General features: G+C 47.7%; 1 protein-coding gene across 1 annotated transcript in view; it reads left to right on the forward strand.

Annotated features, from left to right (window-relative positions):
- LIMD1 (LIM domain containing 1) overlaps nt 1-19870 on the forward strand; it is a 79701-nt gene extending 59831 nt beyond the window's left edge. Inside the window, 6 exon segments of the mRNA XM_047771870.1 lie at nt 8319-8386; nt 10380-10442; nt 15462-15592; nt 16361-16412; nt 17441-17509; nt 18735-19870. Coding sequence (XP_047627826.1) covers nt 8319-8386; nt 10380-10442; nt 15462-15592; nt 16361-16412; nt 17441-17509; nt 18735-18872 — 521 coding nt within the window. The 3' untranslated portion in view covers nt 18873-19870.
- Nucleotides 19871-21127: the final 1257 nt, after the last annotated feature.

Raw genomic sequence — 21127 nt, forward strand, 5'->3', positions numbered from 1 at the left:
CCACAGCAACACTGGATCTGACCTGCAGCAGTGACCTACACTGCAGCTTCTGGCAATGCTGGATCCTTAACCCACTGAGCAAGACCAAGGATTGAACCCAAATCCTCACAGAGACAACATCGGGTCCTCAGCTGTTGAGCCACAATGGGAACTCCCTCCAGTGTTTTCCCTTTAATTTCTTCTTTACTTAGTTGAAACTTATATTTCTTTTACTTTTCACATTATTACATAAGTGTTTTCTTTTAAAAAATTAAGAAGAAAATATTGTTTCTCAGATTATGAAAACATAATTCTAGAAAAAGGAGTTCCTGTTGTGGCGCAGCTGAAATGAATCCGACTAGGAACCATGAGGTTGCAGGTTTGATCCCTGGCCTAGCTCAGTGGGTTAAGGATCTGGTGTTTCTGTGAGCTGTGGTGTGGGTCACAGACGCAGCTCAGATCCTGCATTGCTGTGGCTGTGGCGTAGGATAGCGGCTGTAGCTCCGATTTGACCCCTAGCCTGGGAACCTCCATATGCTGCAGGTGCAGCCTTAAAAAGCAAAAAAAAAAAAAAAAAAAAAAGACCCTAGAAAAAGTTAATCTAGAAATGTTGAAAGGTACAAAAGGGTAAGTGAAATTTCCCTGTAATACAATCAACCAGTGCTAACTCCTATTAGTTTTTGTGTGCAGTCTTTCAGTTTTTTTCATATAAATGCTCTGTGGGTCTATGTGTATAAGTTACTGAAATGGAATTGTACTATAAATACAGTTTCTAGCTTGCTTTTTTCACTTACTAATGTAATCTGACTATCCTATACTATAAGCATTTTTTAATACCACTGAAACACTTACTTGAATGGTATTTTTAATGGTTACATATTCCATTCAGATGTTTTATGTGATCATTTCTCTGAGGCTGCCAGTTTGGATCTAAGGAAACATTTGTTCATTTCTGATTCTTTCCTTAAACTATGTCCCAGACAGCCCTGCTGAATCAGAGATAAACATTTTAGAGGTTCCTCTCCAGGGAGAGTTTATCACTTTACACTCTCCTCTGTAGCTTGCAGAAATATGCAGTGACTGCCCTCACACATGAATGTGATTGTTTAAAAAAAATCTTCATTGTTAATCATAAGTGAAAACGCTCTTGTTTAATTTGTGTTTCTTACAGTGCTAGAGGGTTCAATACTTTTGCAGGTGTAGTGATTTTCCTCTATGATTTCTCAAACAGAGATGGTTAAATCAAAAAGCTCATTTCCACTCAGATTCCTCGGAACTTCCTGGATCCCATTCCAGGGAGCAGAGTTGCGTGTTCTCCATGCCTTGGCTCCAAAGCCTGGTCTCTCTAGGAAGGCCTGTGCGTTTCCAGGTGGCCTCCTCGCTCCCTCTAGTGGACTCTCCAGTAGCTGCAGCCTCACTTCCTTTGCTCATTAGAACCAATTCATCCCACTGGGACATCCCAGAAGGGAACAGCAGAGCAACGGCACTCTGCAGACTGGCAGCCAGAGAGTGTGTGGACTATTTTCCTGGATGGCTGGGCAGCTCCTCTTAGTGTGGGCTGTTTGTAGTCTTGTTTCCTTTGCTGCCAGGGAGGAACTGGAGGCAGCCGGTCAGCTCTCACTCCGCCTGGGGCACAAGATGGAAAGGATGCTCTAGGTAGTTCTCATTTTCCTTTCTAAAACTTTGAGTCCTCTAGACTATTTATATAGAGGGAAAATGTGTTTTTTGTTTGGTTTGGTTTGGTTTTTTTGCTTTTTAGAGCCACACCCCCAACATTTGGAGGTTCCCAGGCTGGGGTCTAATCGGAGCTATAGCTGGCAGCCTATACCACAGCCACAGCAACGCGGATCCTTAACCCACTGAGCAAGGCCAGGGATCGAACCCGAAACCTCATGGTTCCTAGTCCGATTCGTTTCCACTGCACCACAACGGGAATTCCCTAGACATACATTCTTGTTAACTGGAAAACGCTGTGAAAGTTCTAGACTCCGAATGTCCTTGAACAACTTTGGGACGGGGGCAGGAGGGAAACTTTGGAGAGCTGAAGATTTCTAACATATGCCCCATTGCCCTTTACACTGTCTCATGCCACTAAAGTTTGCTTCAGGAAGTAAAAATAATACCTAGTCATTGCAGAAAAAAAACTAATAAAGATTGCCATGTCCAATACTCAGAGATAACAACTGTTCACATTTGGTGTATATCTGTGTATGTGCGTCCACGTAATTTTGTGATCATATGTGTATATCCATGTCTGTGTACATACACACACACAGATGTTTTAACCCCATTTTTAAGTATTTTATTTTATTTTTGCTTCTTAGGGCTGTACCTGAGGCATATGGAAGTTCCCAGACTTGGGGTCAAATTGGAGCTGTAGCTGCTGGCCTGTGCCACAGCCACAGCAAGGAGGAACCCGAGCTGCATCTTCAACCTGCGCAGCAACACTGGATTCTTAACCAACTCAGCGAGGCCAGGGATCAAACCCACATCCTCATGGATACTGGTCGGGTTCGTAACCCACTGAGCCAAAATGGGAACTTCCATTTTAAAGTATTTGAAATATCTCTCCATGCCATTAAACATTTTTAGAAAACACAGTCTTTAATATGGCTTTGTAAATTATAGCATGTACACATGCTATAATGTATCTGATAAGAATTAGACATTTGGTGACAGTTATTTTTGGAAGCTATTAAAATGATTGCCAAGATGAAGGTCCTTTAAACAATCTGACTCATTATTTTCTTAGCATAAATTCCTGTGGTAGAATTTTTGGGTCAAAATAATCCAAACTTTCTAAATTCTGTTGAAATTCAATATTAAGTTTATCTTAAAAAGCTTGTTTGGGGAAGTTTCCATCTTGGCTCAGGAGTTCATGAACCTGACTAGTATCCATGGGATGCAGGTTTGATCCCTGGCCTCGCTACAGCTCCAGTTCACCCCCTAGCCTGGGAAGCTCTGTGTGCCCTGGGTGCAGCCTTAAAAAGACAGAAAAAGAAAAACAGAATTTAAAAAGTCTGTTTGGGAAGCCCTGGTGGTCTAGAGGTTAAGGATCTGGTGCTTTCACCCCTGTGATATTCCCAACAGAGTGGAACGAGTCTGTCTGCAGTGTTATTACTTACACTGAGTGTAACCTTTGCCAGTCAGATAGATAAAACTTGGGATATTATTTTAACTTGCAGTTTTTAAAAAGCATGAGAAAAGTGCAAAACTCTTTTATATATTTGGAGTTCCTGTCGTGGCACAGTGGTTAACGTATCCGACTAGGAACCATGAGGTTGCGGGTTCGATCCCTGCCCTTGCTCAGTGGGTTAAGGATCCGGCGTTGCCGAGAGCTGTGGTATAGGTTGCAGATGCGGCTTGGATCCTGTGTTGCTGTGGCTCTGGTGTAGGCCAGTGACCACAGCTCCGATTCAACCCCTAGCCTGGGAACCTCCATATGCCGCGGGAGCGGCCCAAGAAATAGCAAAAGGACAAAAAAAAAAAAAAAAAACTCTTTTATATACATTGGTCATTCATACTACTTTTGTCAGTTATCTTTGCCCAGTTTTAAAATATTGGACTGTGAATTGAGTTCTTTGCATATTGGGGGTAAGTTCCTTTTGTCATATGGGACAGATGTTCTTCCTAGTTTGTCATTTGCCTTATGTGTTTCACTCAAAGAAATTGTGCAGGTGCAGTTTAAAAACTATTAGAAAATAGAGTTCCCGTCATGGCTCAGTGGTTAACGAGTCCGACTAGGAACCATGAGGTTGCAGGTTCAATCCCTGGCCTTGCTCAGTGGGTTAAGGATCCGGCGTTGCCGTGAGGTGTGGTGTAGGTTACAAACGCAGCTTGGATCTGACATTGCTGTGGCTGTGGCGTAGGCCAGCGGCAACAGCTCCAATTGGACCCCCAGCCTGGGAACCTCCATATGCCTCAGGAGCAGTCTAGAAAAGGCAAAAAGACAAAAAACAAACAAACAAATAAACAAAAAACTGTTAGAAAGTACCATAGGTAATAACTTAATTTACATACCAACCAGAAGGCATAAACATTTATATGTTACCATTTTGGCTCTTTTTTTTATATGGCCACAACTGCAGCATATGGAAATTCCTGGCCCAGAGATTGAATCTGAGCAACTGTGACCGAGGCTGCAGCTGCGGCAACACCAGGCTGGGGATCAAACTGGTGCCCCTCCAGCAACCTAAGCCATTGCAGTTGGATCCTTAACCCTCTATGCCTTAGTGGGAACTCCTTGCCATTTTGGCTTATTTTTTATAAAGGAAATAAAATATTAGAGATAAGTTGGCATCGTCTTGGTCCCCCATCCCGTCCCATTGCACCCTTCTCCAAGGCAGCTGCTATTATGAACTGAGGTATGGATCCTTCTGGTCCCAACTTTTATACTGTTACCACATATACACGAATTAATAAACAATAGGTAGGAAGAGTTTGTGTGTGTATGCATGTGAGCTTGCTTTAACTGACATATTCGTTCTCTCTCATATGAATGCATTGTTAAGCAGTTTTCCTCATTTGCACATGAGTATGTTCAGTTCAATTCATAATGATACTACATATCTAGTCCTTTTATTTTGATTGCTGTGTAGTATCATATCCATTGACGGTAACTCCAAATTCTTCCTCAATGTGCTTATCAACCTTTCCATATTGGAGAACACCGAAGATGCTCTGAGTGATGTTTTGCTTTGTTTTTTTCCTTTTTTTTTTTTCTTTTTTGGCCATCCATATGGTGGCATATGGAGTTCCTGGGCCAGGGATCAGATTCGAGCTGCAGATACAGCAATACCAGATCCTTAACCCACTGTGCCGGGCCAGGGATTGAACCTGTGTCCCACTGCTCCCAAGACGCCATGGATCCCATTGTGCCACAGCAGGAACCCCGTGTTCTGGTTTTCTTAGTTTTCATTTCAGGACTGCAGTGACCATCCATACACTGAACACTGCATCCTGCACACGGCGGGGGGGGGGGGGGGGGGGGTCTTCTCAAGGGGTGTCCCTATCAGTGTGTTGTGGGTAAAGTCAATTTTCAGCTCAGCTGGCTCTCACCTATTTTTCCCCAAGTGGTCAAGCCATTCGACATTCTCACCAGCAGTATGGAAGAGACCCTCTCATCTCACACCTTCATCAAGACAGGGAGTCAGTCATCAGACTTGGTAATTTTGCCCATCTGGGATGTGTCGTCTTCTGATGGTGGTTGTAATTTGCTTGTGCTGATCGCTGGTGGGATTGAACATCTTTTTAAATGGCTATTGCCTAGAGTTTAAAAGGTTTTGTAATAGGGAAGAACCTTTGTGGTTTTTGTTTTTGTTTCGGTCTTTTTTGTCTTTTTAGGGCCGCACTGGTGGCATATGGAGCTTCCCAGGCTAGGAGTCTAATCGGAACTGTAGCTGCTGGCCTACTCCACAGGCACAGCAACGTGGGATCTGAGCCACTGCATCTGTGACCTACACCACAGCTCACAGCAACGCCAGATCCTTAACCCACTGAGCAAGGCCAGGGATCCAACCCACAACTTCGTGGTTCCTAGTCGGATTCATTTCCTCAGTGCCACGATGGGAACTCCCCTTTGTATTCTTTTTACAAATTAATTACTAGGGGGATGTTGCCTTTAATCTTAAATTAGACATCATGGCCCATTTCTGGGAACCCTGCCACCCAGGTAATGAGCATGTTTAGCTCATAGGAAACCTCCTGACCAGGCCCACCTGTCTATGGCTGCAGGTAGGAAGAAATGAACACATTCCTGATGGAACCAGGAAGTGTTTGACTTTACTCCTTCCCCTTTGGGTATAAAAGAAGCCTGGGAGTTCCTGCTGTGGCCTGGGATTGCTGCGTGTCTTGGAAGCACTGGGACGCATGTTCGATCCTCAGCACAGTGGGTAAGGATCTGGCGTTGCTGCAGCTGAGGCTTAGGTTACAGCTGTGACTCGGATCTGATCCCTGGCCTGGGAACTCCATATGCCGCAGAGCGGCCAAAAAAATAAAAGAAGAAGCAGCCTGAATTCTAACTTGGGCAAGATGATTCTTTGGGATATGAGTCCACCATCTTCTTGGTCTGCCAACTTTCCGAATAAAGTCACTATTCCTTGCCGCAACAACTCATCTCTCAATTTATGGGCCTCTTGTGTGGCAAGCAGCATGAGCTTGAACTTGGAACAGTTTTCTTTTCTCTGTACCTTCCTTTGCTCCTTTTTCCCATTGGGCTTCCTTTCTTTTTCTCAGGATTGTCACACTTCTTTATAGGCTGTGGATGCTCCTCCCTTGCTGTGTGTTGTCACCATCTTCTCACCGCTGACTTGCCTTTCCTTTTAGTTCATTTATTACCCTTGATTAAACTGTTCCCAAGCCCTTTTACTCTGAGGCTGAATTGAAATTACCGTTTCATCCTCAAGGAACGTAGCACATCCCAGAGCATGAGAATATTCTAAAGGAACCAGTCAGAGGATTGGGGAAATATTGAGGTAACAGTGAATCTGGCAGCAATTGACACCATGCAGAGGGTCTGACCAGGCTGGGAGAAGGACAGGGCCTTCCTAATAAGCTTGGTATAGAGGCAGGAAAAGGGACCATCCATGGATGGAAATCCTTACCATGCCAAAGTCAAAGCCAGCTGCCTGTATATTCTCATAATAGCTTTTGTTTTTCACACCGAGGCCTTTAGTCCATCTGGAGGATTTTGCTTTCATCGTTGAATTTATTTCCATTTTTGTGGCTTTCCCCTTTCACTGATGCTTCAAAGTCCTCTCTGAGTTCCATCCAACGAGTTTTCACGGGCAGTCTCTCCTGTTACCTGGTGCTCTTTTCCTGCTCTGGGGTGTCACAGGCAAAGACACCCATTGTGTATGGATGGGATTTCTCCTTCTCAAGCACTGTTAATGTTTGTGACATTTGTGGTTTGGGTTTCAGGTGGACATTAGCCCTCAGGGGCTTGTTTCTACTAGTGTTTAGAACTTATTCTGTTTTTTGTTTTGTTTTGTTTTGTTTTTTTCAGTCGTTTTAGAGCTGCACCTGCAACATATGGAAGTTCCTAGGCGAGGAGTGTAATTGGAGCTGTAGTCTCTGGCCTACATCACAACCACAGCAATGTGAGATCCGTCTACAACCTACACCACAGCTCACAGCAACACCGGATCCTCCATCCACTGAGTGAGGCCAAGGATCGAACCCACATCCTCATGGATACTAGTCGGGTTCGTTACTGCTGAGCCACAACAGGAACTCCCAGAATTTCATTCAGTTCTTGAACCTCCCATGTAGTCTGTTTGAGTATGTTTTGTACATTGCCCCTGGAAATACTCTCAGATCTGGGGTGGCTGCTGTGTACAGATCCAGGGCCTCCTGTAAAGATGGCTCCCACGTACCTTGAACAGGTGGCCTGCTATGTTTTTTCGTAAGGGAGCCAGGCACTGGATGAAGTGTGCTGTTCTTGCCAGTGTCCTGGCTCTATGGAAACTGAAGTTACACCTAAGGAGTCAGGGTGTTCTAAATTTTTCACATTCCTTCCCACCCCTTTAGATCAAGAGAAAATGAGAGCAATCCATTATCTTTCCAATAGTATGTGTTTTCAGATGAAAAATGTTATGAAAATAAGGGCTGGCCAATTTATAGGACTTTCCTGATAGGATGTCCTCAGTGTTCCCTGGAGAACATGTGACAGTCCCCAGTGCCGGTGGGGGGAGGGGGGGACAGCAGCTTCACAGGAGACCCGGTACCTCCCACATGTGGATGCCTCTGATCTGTCACCAGATATCTCACTGGCTTCTTTCACAGTTGAGAGGAGGTGCGAGGACTGTATAGCGTGGTTGCCAAGCTGGCTGTAATCTTCCTGCCAGGCAGCATCCCCCGCACCTAAGGGAACCCTGTCTTCTGTCCTTACCGTCCATTGCCAAGGACCACAGCAGCTTGCAGGAGCCAGAAACTATTGTGGATAGTTGGCATATTCTGCATGTTTATTTTTGCTTAAAAAGATTTTGTGCAGAATAGACCTGTGGTTGCCAAGGGGGACGGGGAGGAAGGGGGTGGTTGGGGAGCTTGGGGTTAATAGATGCAAACTATTGCCTTTGGAATGGATTAGCAATGAGATCCTGCTGTGTAGCCCTGGGAGCTATGTCTAGTCATTTATGATGGAGCCTGATAATGTGAGAAAATAGAATGTGTACATGTATGGGTAACTGGGTCACCATGCTGTACAGTAGGAAAGAAATTATATTGGGAAATAACTATTAAAAAATAATAATCATTTAAAAAAAAGATTTTGCCTTTCTTTTCTCTTCTTTCACTGCCGATTAACATTTTCTTTCTACCCTGCCTATGTGTTTTTTCCTTAGGCCGGAAGCTGAGAGGAAAAGCCTTCTATTTTGTCAACGGCAAAGTGTTTTGTGAGGAAGACTTCCTGGTGAGTTTGTTCATCCAAGTGTCCCCGCCTCAAGGTCCAGGCGGGGAGTGTGCAGAGAGGCCAGCTCACCAGGAGAAGGTGCTTCCTGTCCATAGTCCCCAGTGCACTGTTGGAGAAGGGGGTCTGACCTTCCTTCTGCAGATGCATGGGGTGGCCCACGTTCCTGGGCAGATGGCAAATAGCAGAGCTTTGATCTTCTCAGGGATTTTTAGGTCACTGGGCCTGCCCTCTTGTTGCTCTGTCCCTTTCTGCCAACTACCCCCAGCTCTTAAATCTCACTCTGGGAGCCGGGCCCTCCTTATTCTCATCCTGCCTGCCTCTGCCACACACTGAAGGGCCATCCATGTGCCAGTAACAACCAGATCTGAACTCCTACCCTGTCGGCCCCTCAGAGGCCAACCGCTGACATCTCCCTGCCCACTGGACAGTCCCTAGAGTTGGCCCCCCAGTCCTCCCCCACCACCCCTCCCACTCTGCTCAGAAGTCTCCTGGGACCTTATCTCTGAGAACAGTGTCCTGGATTCCTCCTCGACCCTTCTTCCTTCCTGTCTCATCCAGAGGGTGGCCAAGCATCAAGCCTGGTGCCACCACGTCCTCCCTGGCCTGCTTGGCTGGGCCCCCACATGGCTGCATGGTATCAATGCCCAAGCCTCAGTCTCCAGGGTCCAAAGCATGCATAGAAGCTGCAGTCTGGGCAGCCTTCCCTGCAGCCTCACATCTGGCTCACTCTGGGGCCTGTGGTTCTCTGCAAGCCTTCAGCCCCGTCCTTTGCGCCTTAGCCAGCCCTGTGTCCCTTGCTTGAGTGTCTTCACCCTTACTTTGCCTGGATCACCAGACAGCCTTTGCATCCCCTGTCCTACTGTGGATCGCCCCTCCTCTGTGCTGCCCTGGGCTTGCCCTGGCCAGCGGTTAGGACATGCCTGTCCATCTACAAGTCTTTCCCTGACTTTACAGTAAGTTCCTAGGGAGGGAAGAACACACTGCTTCACTCACCTTGACACCTTCAGATCCTAACACACTGCTGAGCATAGAGTGATGCCCAGTCAGTAAGATGACCGATGTGAGACCCAGAGGTGGCTCAGGGCCAGCTTCTTTGTGGCTATGTGGGTTGACTCATTAGGACTCTTGCTTGCCAGTCACAGACAAACAAACCCAAAATGGCTTAAGTGAAAGGAAATTCATTCTTGCATACCCTCAGGGGTCATTTCCTCCCACATCTTTGCATCATTCTCAGGCACTGTGTATGTGATTGTCTGATGGTGGCGGCACACCAGAATTGACTGTCTCCCAGTTTTTCCTCCTTTTTTTCTTTTTTTGTCTTTTTAGGGCTACACACGCAGCATATGGAGATTCCCAGGCTAGGGGTCAAATCAGAGCTGGCTTTTTACCAGTCCCAGACTTGATTTTGAATCCTGCCCTTACCCTGAATAGGCTGTGTGACCTTGAGAATGTCCCTTAACCTCTCTGAGCTTCCCTTTGCTTCCATTTGAGAAATGGCATAACAGAAACCTTGCAGAACTATTTGGAAACAGCGTGATAGTCTGAGACTTGAGCATGTATCAGAATCCTCTGAAGGGCTTGTGAAACCCATATGGCTGGACCCTACCCCCTGAGTTTCCAACTCAGTTGGTCTGGGGTGGAGGCCGAAAATTTGCACTTCTGACAAGTTCCCAGTTGATGTCAGGGAACTCCGTTTTGAGAAGCACTGGGTGAGAAACTAACGATGCTCTCTGCACAGCCTCTGACGGGGAGCCTGGCATGTCATGGCTGCCAGCACTCAGCTGGTAAGAGGGCAGCAGCATTAGCTTATGTAATGACTTTTGTGGCAGGGGATATTCGTGACTCATCACCCGATTGTCCACGGGAAAATGACAGGTTCCTGTGTAAGGCGACACCGCTTTCTGAGAACTTTGGGGTCCTCGTGACTGGCAGGGCAGTAGCTAGATTCCTCTGCCCTGCCTGTGGTTAACTTTCTTTTCTCTTTCCTCTGCAGTACTCTGGTTTCCAGCAGTCTGCTGACAGGTGTTTTCTTTGTGGACATCTGATTATGGACATGGTGAGTAGGGCCGGCCAAACAAGGTGATGGCATGGTGGGAGGGGGAGGCAGTCACAGAAAACAATGAATAATTGAGAACACTGTTTCCTACCTTGTTTGTGGTTACAGCTGGTTTTATTCAAAGAAGACCCTAGGCAGCTTGCTTGCCTGCCCTGGTAGAGCCCACCTTGGGCTTTTTTCCGTATTAGCATCCTGTGCCATCCGGTCCACACAGTGTCGGGTTTCTGGTGACACACTGTCCTCTGGGCTGCTCACATCACACCAGCCTCCCTCTGATTTTCTGGGGTCCTTGTGGCATCCCAGGCAAGATGCCAAATGGGTGGGGTTTAACTGCAGACATCGCAGCTACCGGAATCAGATGCAGAAAACCAGATCATCACCGTTGTTTTATCCCCATGTCCGTTCCAGCTTAATCATTTCCTCAGGTGAGGTTTTGGGGCCCATCGTTAGCTTTGAGATGGTGGAAGAGGGAGCAGGTTTTAGACACTCTGTTCTGAGCTTGTCCTGGGCCTCAGGGCCTTTATCTCTTTAGCGGGGACAGTTCTTCCTTCCTGGGCTCCTCATAGGGAGAGGTTGTGAGGTTAATAAAGACAGAGATCACAGTCTGTCTCAGAGATCCAGTGGTTCACCAAATTTCACTAATATATTGGTCCAAGAAAAGCATTAGATAATGTTCTTTTAGCTGAAAGACTTAAATCCCTCTCTAAGCTGATTAATTCCACTCTGGAGAAAGGAGTTGCTAGTCATTGGTATTTCTTTTTCTTTTACCTTTTTGATTGAGAAACCCTGCAGCGAGTGCGCCTCTTAAGTGTACAGCTGAATGAATTTTAATATATGTATAAACTGATGTGTGAACACCATGCAAATCAGGGTCTAGAACATTCCCCACATCCAGAAAGACCCACTTCCACAAAAAGACCCACCATGCTGACCTCTATTGCCCCAGATTTGTTTCACTGGTCCTGGAACTTCATACAGAGGGACTGATCCTATAGAGATGCCTTTGCGCCTGCCTGTTCTCACTCAGAAAAGTGTTTTGGAGATTCACCCACGTTGTTGGCATGTTGGAGCTCATTTATTCTCATTGCTAAGTAGAATTCCATTTATGGATATAGCACCCTTTTTTTAATCCGTTCTCCTGCAGATGGCAGTTTGGAAGTTTTTGGCAATTTATGAATAAGCTGCCATGAACACTCTTATGCTTCTCTCTTTCTTTTTTTTTGGCCATGACCGTAGCATGTCCAAGTTCCTAGGCCAGGGATCCAACCTGAGCCACAGCAGCGACAACACTGGATCCTTAACCCACTGCACCGTAAGAGAATTCCCTTCTGTGTGTCTTTGATGGGCACTCATTTCTGCTGGCTTTATGCTGACAGGTATAAAACAGTGAACCAAAACCATCTCTGTTTGTGAATAGAACCTGCTACCATCCAGGCTCTGACACAGCACAGCACAGCTTGGCCCTGTGAGCATGCCATTGGCCACGAAGGCCTTCCTAGGGACATGGCTGGAGGGCCAGGCAGGAGCCACGGAGCCACACACCCTCATCCCTACCTTCCCCAAGCGCTTGCTTGAGTCCACAGGGCTCTGTTACTTTTATATATATATTTATTTTTTTGGCTGCTCCTGCAGCATGCAGAAATTCCTAGGCCAGAGATTGAACATGTACCACAGCAGTGACCCAAGCCACAGCAGTGACAATGCCAGATCCTTAACCCACTGAACCACCAGGGAACTCCCATGGGCTCCATTTCTTTAGCACATTTTGTCCTTGATTTTAGAGCCCTTCTGACAAACCCAGTACATATGAGGCCAACAGTGTCCCCGTTTAGGAACATGACTCTACCCTGTTCTTATTTCTGGATATCCTGCCCTCTTGTTCCTTGGGGTATCTTATTTATCTATTGCTACATGACAAGCCACCCAAAACTTAGTGGTTTAAAACAGTGGTGATTTATCATTTGCCATGATTCCATGGGTCAGGAATTAGGTCAAGGCTGCACCGGGTGATTCTTCTGCTCCACATGGCATTGCCTGGGGTCATTTACTCAGCTGTGTTCAGCTGGTGGCACAAGATGACCTCTCACCCTCCAGGCCCCTCTCCCTGGGGCTGCTAATCTTATTCAGTAGTTTAGCTTAGACGTCCTTTCAGCAAGAGAGAAGAAGTGGAAGCTGCTAGTTTTCTTGCATCCTTGACTTAAAACTTCCAGTACAGCCTTTCTTCCTCATTCTGTTGATCATAAAGTCACAAAGCCAGTCCCCGATTCAGAGGCAGGGGGACAGAGTCACCTTGTCGTGATGCGGGTCAGCCTGGGCACACAGGCGAGAGGGAACTGAGTTTTGGTGACCATCTCTACCCCATGGGCTAACACTAAGTTGCCCCTGGATTCTTGCCGATCCGCTCTTGGACTTGAAAACTTTTAGTGACTGTCTGTCTGCTAGTGACACTTAGTTTTAAAAATAGAACCCTTGGAGTTCCCATAGTGGTTCAGCAGTTACTGAACCTGACTAGTATCTATGAGGACGCAGGTTCAGTCCCCAGCCTCACTCAGTGGGTTAAAGATCTGGCATTGCTGTGAGCTGTGGTATAGGTTGCAGACATGGCTCGGATCCCACGTTGCTGTGGCTGTGGTGTAGGCCAGCGGCTATAGCTCTGATTCAACCCCTGGCCTGGGAACCTCCATATGCCTGGAGTGTGGCCCTAAAAAGACCAAAAAAAAAAAAAAAAATATATATATATATATATATATATATGTATATATAGCACCCTTAATTGCCACCAAGAATGAGAATAATACAGAGAAAGAGTCCTTCAGCTCCCCTTCTTGGGTCTCCAGTAGAACCCCAGTTGTCCAGTCTTGGTGTAAATTGTCTCTGCCCCTCTTTATACATAGAGGTGGATCCTCTGGGCTTGGAGGGGGGAACTGGCCTTTTCCCACATTAAAAAAAACCCAACAGCAGATGATGACAGCTAGTCAGAATGCCCCACAGTGTGGGTTAAATTAATTGAAGGGTCTCTTTCTGCCAAGACAGCCTTAAGCTGAGGGTAAAGTCCATCCCAAGGTCCAGATGGCCAAGTGGATTTTAAAGCCCGGCCGGTTGTTCTTCCCACGTTGGCAGCTTGGGGAGCCTGGGAGGTTAGTGAAATCCCAGAGGGAATGAGGAAGCTTGAAAGCTGGGCTTTCAGAGGACTGGACTAGCAAGAAGTCCTCTCGGTGCCCTGGGCAGCAGCGTGTGAGGTGTGGCATTGGCCTCTACAGGCAGCAGGTGGGTGCAGGAAGGAGCCAGGACACAGCGTGCTTTCCCACGGGCCTCACGACTCTCTGCCAAAGGTTCTCCTTGGTTCCAGGTCCCCTTCACCTGCCTGCTGGAAGCCTTTTTATGTCCCCACCCAGATGCTGATCACCATTCTGTACATTCCTTGACGGTGGGCCTTTTGGTGCCACCTTGCTGGTGCAGTTGATTCCGTGGGTCTGTTTGGGCAAAGTTTCACAGCGTAGGTAATTACATAAATGAGTCTCCTACTGAGACATCAAAGTGCTTTCAACTGCAAATCATAGAAAGCCCAGGCTTGGAGTTCCCGTCGTGGTGTAGTGGTTAACGAATCCGACTAGGAACCATGAGATTGCGGGTTTGATCCCTGCCCCTTGCTCAGTGGGTTAAGGATCCGGCGTTGCCGTGAGCTGTGGTGTAGGTTGCAGACACGGCTTGGATCTCCCATTGCTGTGGCTCTGGCATAGGCTGGCAGCTACAGCTCCAATTTGACCCCTAGCCTGGGAACCTCCATATGCCGCGGGAGCGGCCCAAGAAATGGCAAAAAAAAAAAAAACAAAAAAACAAAACAAAACAAAAAGCCCATTGCTGAGGTAGAGCCTGAGAATATACATTTTTAACAAGTTTCCAGCAGATGCAGATACTGCAGGTCCAGGGACCATGCTTGCAGAACCACTCACATAATAGGAAAAATGGCTTTTTTTCACTTAAGAGGCTTGGAGGGAGTTAATCTGCCAACTCACTGACGCCACCAAGGACATTCTCTTCCATCTCCTCTCTCTCCCACCCTCTGCATCTAGGCTCTGTCCTGGTTTCAGGACAATTCCAGGTATCAGTCACATCCAGATTAAATGACACTGAGAGGAAGAAGGTGCACAGGGCTTTCTCATCACTGGGTTTAAAAGCAGCAACAACAAAGAGGCCTTGCTTACACTTGGATTTGAGATAATCAGGGGCCGAGTTACAGCTGCCGGATTATCACACTTCGGAGTAAAAGCTGCTTAGAAGGGCCCCCAGAAGGGAGAAGTTAAGAGGTTTTTTCTGAGCTTTGCCATTTCCTGGTGGAGTTTCATTTCATCTTTCCATGTCTTTGCTACTTCCCAAGTCTGAGGTGGATCCCTTCATGGCCCTGCTTTGCAGCATTTCCTGCAGAGAATGATGGAAGTTTTTTTGATAGAGAAGCCTCCCTCCGAGAAGTTTATGAAGTACAGGAGAAGGATCCTGTTTGGTTTCCTCCTGTTTTAGGTTTTTGGGTTTTTTTTTTTTTCAGATTAAAAAAATATAGTTGATTTACAACATTCTGTTTAATTTCTGCTGTACAGCAAAGTAACCCAGTTATTTATACACACACACACACACACACACACACACACACACACACACACACATATATATATATATATATATATATACACCTTCTTTTTCTCATATTATCCTCCACCATGTTCCATCACAGGTGACTAGATATAGTTCCCTGTGCTATACAGCAGGATCTCATTGCTTATCCACTCCAAATGCAGTCGTTTGCATCTACGAACCCCAAACTCCCAGGTTTCCTCCTGTTGATACATGTAACTAGGTTAGCCTTTCCTGCCCCATCATCTCTTGGTCCAAGTAAACTGGGATGAGGGTGTTTCAGGAGGCCGTCGTTCACACGGTCCTTTGGCCTGATATGTCTCTCCCTCCCACTGGCCCTTTTTCCCTGTAATTTGTGCTGAACCCTGGCCTCTTCCTTTGCACCCTCAGATCCTGCAGGCCCTAGGGAAGTCATACCACCCCGGTTGTTTCCGCTGTGTCATCTGTAACGAGTGCTTGGATGGGGTGCCCTTCACTGTGGACTCAGAGAACAAGATCTACTGTGTCCGGGATTATCACAAGTAAGGAAGAATGGAGTGAGAGGAGCCACAGGGATAGGCCATAACAGCTGAAGCTCAGCAGAGGGAAGGATGGAAACCTGCCAAGGGGTGTCTGCGGAGGCGTGTCTGCAGGCTGCTTGAGAGCGTGCAGTGGTTTTGAGGGGTGCAGCTGGGGCCTCGGGGGTCAGCGGATGCCAAGGCAGAAAGGAACTGGTTAAAGAATTCTGCTTGGGATTTCTCTGGTGGTCTAGTGGTGAGGACTCAGTGCTTTCATCATTGCAGCCTGGGCTTAGCCCCTGGTCTGGGAACTGAGATGCCATATCAAGCCACTGCACTCTGCCTCCCCTTCGCCCCACCGCAAAAAAATGAGTTATGTTTGCTGGAAAATCCTATAATCAGACCAAAAACCCTATAATCAGATATCTGGCTAGGCCTCTGGAGGAATCTCCCAAGCCCTGTGGCTCCAACTTTACCAGACTTCAAAAAGCACCAATTCAGGGCTGGTCTTCACCACCCTTGGTTTGCCTGGGCCTGTATGAGGCACCCTGAGGCAGTAAACACACAGATCAGCCTCTGTCCCTGGTAGGGGCAGAGGAGCCCAATGCACTTGTTTCCTCTGGGGAACAGTCAAGAAGCAATACTCCCAGGAGTGAGCCAGGCCCATCTTCACAGCAGAAGGATTCACATGAAGAGTGATGGGGGTGAGGTTGGGCCAGCAAGGAAGGCTCTAGGCTCATCTCCCAGAAACACCACAAATGCGCATCCCTGCTTCCTTTCTTCTCCCCCCAGGGTGCTGGCCCCCAAGTGCGCAGCCTGTGGCCTTCCCATTCTTCCACCCGAGGTAAGATACTTTTTCAGCTCTGCTCCTAGGGTTTTCCAAGACGTGAATATCTACCTGGGTCATTTGCCAGATCTGCACTGCCCTTCTGCCTTTTAAGAAATCCTTCCAATATCTAAACTCTGGGATAAGTGCATCCTCGCCAAGAGGCCTCTTCTCATTAGCTGCCTTTCCCACCCCAAGGCCCTTCTTGAACCCTATTTGTCCCTGCTTTCTTTTTTTCTTTTTACAGCCACACCATGGCATATAGAAGTTCTTCAGCCAGGGTTCGAATTGGAGCTGCAACTGAAGCCTATGCCACAGCCACGGCAACACCAAATCTGTGTGGCAGCTTGCCGCACCTTCAGATTCTTAACCCACCCGAGTGAGGCCAGGGATTGACCCCACATCCTCATGGATACTAGTTGGGGTTTTTTTGTTTTGTTTTGTTTTTGCATTTTAGGGTTGCACCTGTGGCATATGGAGGTTCCCAGGCTAGGCGTCCAATTGGAGCTACAGCTGCTGGCCTACACCACAGCCACAGCAATGCTAGATTCAAGCTGCATTTGTGACCTACACCACAGCTCACGGCAACACCGGATCCTTAACCCACTGAGTGAGGCCAGGGATCAGACCCACAACCTCATGATTCCCAGTCGGATTCGTTTCCACTATGCCACGACAGGAACTCCAGATACTAGTTAGGTTCTTAACCTGCTGAGCCACAGTGGGAACTCCCTACTTGTCCTTGTAATCAGGTCAAACTCTCTGACTTGATACCAACTCCTCAATTAGAAGATGAGCATGTAAACCAACCAAGTAGGTGGTTCTTTTCAGTGTTGACTCTGACATTCCAGAAGGTAGAACTACATCCCTCCCACTCACCCACTAAATGGGTCCTTTTCCCTGCTGGTGTTAGTATCCACTACTGATTCCTGCTTTTCTCTGAAGGCTGTCTACTTGCTACCTCAGAAAGCAGCTCCCCGCCCCCGCCCGGCAGTTTCCCTCCCCCCCCACCCCCAGCCTCTGGTTCTCGCTTTCTTTTGGTCCAGGGCTCAGATGAGACTATCCGTGTCGTGTCTATGGACAGAGATTACCACGTGGAGTGCTACCACTGTGAGGTAGGCCCCTGTACAAGTCCAGGAGGAAGGCATCCAGGTTGAGGGGGACAGGGTGCAGGCAAGAGGCTGCTCTCCAGAGATGATGGAGGATGTGGGGTGAAGCCCGGTTTGGTGGTAGGGTTGGTGGAGGTGGGAGAGGATGAAGACGTTTGGGTATAAAAAATATGTCTTTACTATTTTCTCTGCATTTATAACCCCCAAGTCCCAAATCGGTTGCAGCTGCCCTCCCTGAAGCTACAGAGTGGGAGGGTCACGGGGAGCATGAGTTTCGGGTCTTGTTTGGGGCCCAGATTGTCAGGTAGGGATTTGGGGAATAGACTCCCTCCCCTCCAGCTTCTGGGCTGTTCTGTCGGCCAGGGGCCCCTTTCTCAGCTGGGCCGTGGAAATCACGAAGAATTCCCCCCCACCCCCCGGAAACAGGCATGTCACTGGTGAGCCCATCTGCCCCTGTCACACCCCAGGCTGAAAGAGCCACTGGTGCCCCATGTCTGTCAGAACAGCCAGGGTTTGTGGAGGCTGCAAATGCTTTAAGTGCCCGTACAATCTGAGCCAGATTTAAGTGGATCCACCCACGAAAGGAGTTATTTTGTGATGCTGTCACTGAGGAGAACAGTGGGTGTGGGTGACATATAGCTTGATCCCACAGCTAGCACTGAAGAAAGAGGTACACCAGGTGCTGGAGAAAAAGGTAAAGACACTTGTTCAACCATGCTCTCTCCACATTCCAGACCAGTGCCACCCGATAGAAATTTGAGAGTCACACACTCAAGTCATGTGTGTAATTTTGTTTTCCAGTGGCTGCATTAAAAAAAGTAAAAAGAAACAGGCAGGATTATTTTTTGTGATACTATTTTATTCAACCCAATAGATCCAGAATGTTATCATTTCAACATTTAGTTGAGACAAAAAAAAAATTTTCATGAGATATTGTATATCCTTTTTCTGTCCTAAGTTTTGGAAATCTGATGTGTGTTTACACTGACATCACATCTCATTTCTGACCAGCCCCCTTTTCAAGTGCTGCAGAGCTTCATGTGGCCAGTGGTTGGGGTGTTGGACAGTGCGGTCCAGACCCTCCCAGGGCAGGTGGGGGCTGCGTGTCTGGGCAACTGCGTTTTCTGCCCAAATAGAATCACACAGCGCCCTCTGCTGGTGCTTGGGCCTGTGTGTGTGGCTTGCAGTCTGTTTTGTTTTGCCACCACTGAACATTTTTGCCTCACTCCAGGACTGCGGTCTAGAGCTCAATGATGAAGATGGTCACCGCTGCTACCCCCTGGAGGATCACCTGTTCTGTCACTCCTGCCACGTCAAGAGGCTGGAGAAGGGCCCCTCCTCCGCAGCCCTTCACCAGCACCACTTCTAGCCAGAGCCTCCTGCAGACCTCACATCAGGGACAAGGAGCCAAGATTGCACCATGAGGAGTCCACCTGTTAATTCCAGTGGCCCCTGGAATGGAATTAGGGTTGGGACAGTGGGGGGGGGCATTTCCTTAGTGTGTGTCAGGGGTGCCTTTCCTTTAACCAGGGAGAGGATCCCTGCCTGGCTGGTATTGTATATTTTCTAAGTGCCTTTCTTTGCTGCCACACCCTTATTAGATTACTCAGGAAAACACCCCAGCAAGTGCGTGGCATGTGACAGGAGATCTCATTAGTGTGACCGAATGAACCCTCCTGTCCCCTCCGGGAATAGTTCATGCTTCAGAGGGAAAGGTTTGCACTGAGCAGATCTTACTCTGAAGAGAGATTTCAGCTGCCCGTACATTCAATCCTCTCCCTCCCCTTTGGAAAATACTTGGACCCAAATGCCCCCTCCCAACCACACCAGACGCACACACACACATACACACACACAGTAATTTAAGACTTCCACTCCAGAGCTTCAGTTCTTCTGTAGAATGGCTGCACATTTTAACTGCACCATTGCAAGAAGGAAGCTCTAACATGTGCTTTGGATCTTAGGTGGAATTCACTTGGTAAACCAGAGCCATGATTTGAAATAAGTGAGATAGGGTTTCCTCCTTGTGCCCTGACCACGTTCTCTGTGCCCCTGCAAATCTTCACGCCTTAAAAGGGCAGCTGGGGGCCTGACAGAGGTTGGTCCTCTTCTAGTAAAGTGTGCTCTGGGACGAGAACTTGGTGCCGGCACCAGGCCTCTTTGCCCATCTGTTTGCGCTTTTTTCCTTTGGAGCTCTCGTGAGTCTGGGACTTGGGAGTTGCTCCTGCAAAAGTGGGTCTGGGATCTTCTGTGCGGATCCTCTTGTGTCTGTTTTTGCTTATTTAATGATGGGCTTTTGGGAAGCTTGTCCATGTACTGAGACCTAGCTCCTAATAAATGAGGAGAGTTTTTGTGTGTGAGATCTCACAGGTGGCCTGGGAGGGTGTGCCTCAGGGTAAGTTATTATGTTCATTTCACAGGTTTCTGTCTTGCCCAGTTCTTGGCACAGGCATTAAGTCTGAAGAAACCAGTATAAGGTACACTGCGTTTTGTTTTGTTTTGTTTTTCTCTCTTTTCTTTCTTCCTTTCTTTCTTTTTTTCCTCTTTTGGCCACCCCGTGGCATATGGAGTTCCCAGGCCAGGGATCACATCCAACCTATGCCACAACTGTGGCAACGCCAGATCCTTAACCCACTGTGCTGGGCCAGGGATCGAACCTGCATCACAGCACTCCAGAGATGCTGCCAATCCTGTGCAGCATACTGGGAACTCCCTCTTTCCTTTTTTAAAAATTGTTTCCCTCTACTTTCGGTCTTCCACACACACAAAAAATACCTCACAGATAGGAGCTTCAGATTAGGGAGGAATTTGGTCATCATGTTGGACTCACCCATTGTGCGTTCGGAATCTCTGGCTTCACCCAGGTCAGACCAGTGTGTCTGGGCACTATAATCTCAACTAAAGGTCAGCTGGGAATTGATCCCATTGAAATTGGGTGCTACTGCCTTCTGTATCATCAGGCTAGGTCCCACAGTGGCAAGGGCTAAGGGAGGGCCACGCACTGACAAGATTTCAAGGCCACCTTGGCACTGAAGAGGGAGAATTTGCCCTGTGTGTCACATTCCTGAGGCCCCTCGGCATTTCAATGAGAAGAAAGTATAAAAAAAAAGGCTGACTGGCCTTTGCCCTTTCATTCAGCCCATGGGGGAGGGGCCCCAAGCCTTGTTGCAGGACGGCAGGGGTCATCTCACCACCCCCACCCAAGCTGAGAGTGTGGTGGCTGGTGTCTGCTCCCCACCTTCTGACCTCACTCTCAGAGGCTTGGGGCCTTGGAGGGTGGTCAGTGGACCCCAAAGGCACAAAAAAGCTGCAGATTCTTCACTGGACCCAGCTCCACTTCTAGGCCATGTTTGGACTCATTTGGTAGCAATTGCCTGTACGAAGCACAGAATTGGCACCATGGATTGTCTTTTTCCACTTTTGTTAAAGTCACTCTGTTGGAATCCTTTGGCCAGCTGTCACTTCAGCCCAGACTGTGTGCTTTCATTGATGCCTTTTCACAGGCTGAGCCTCCTAGGAACCCATGAGTGCATGGGGCTGGCGAAGTGAACCCTGGGGTCGCACCCTACCTTCCCAGCAAGTTGTCCAGCTCAGCCCTGGTGAGGCTGCTGGGCAGGTGGAGCC

This window comes from Phacochoerus africanus, chromosome 1, assembly GCF_016906955.1.
Source record: "Phacochoerus africanus isolate WHEZ1 chromosome 1, ROS_Pafr_v1, whole genome shotgun sequence".
In the NCBI taxonomy this organism is placed as follows: domain Eukaryota; kingdom Metazoa; phylum Chordata; class Mammalia; order Artiodactyla; family Suidae; genus Phacochoerus; species Phacochoerus africanus.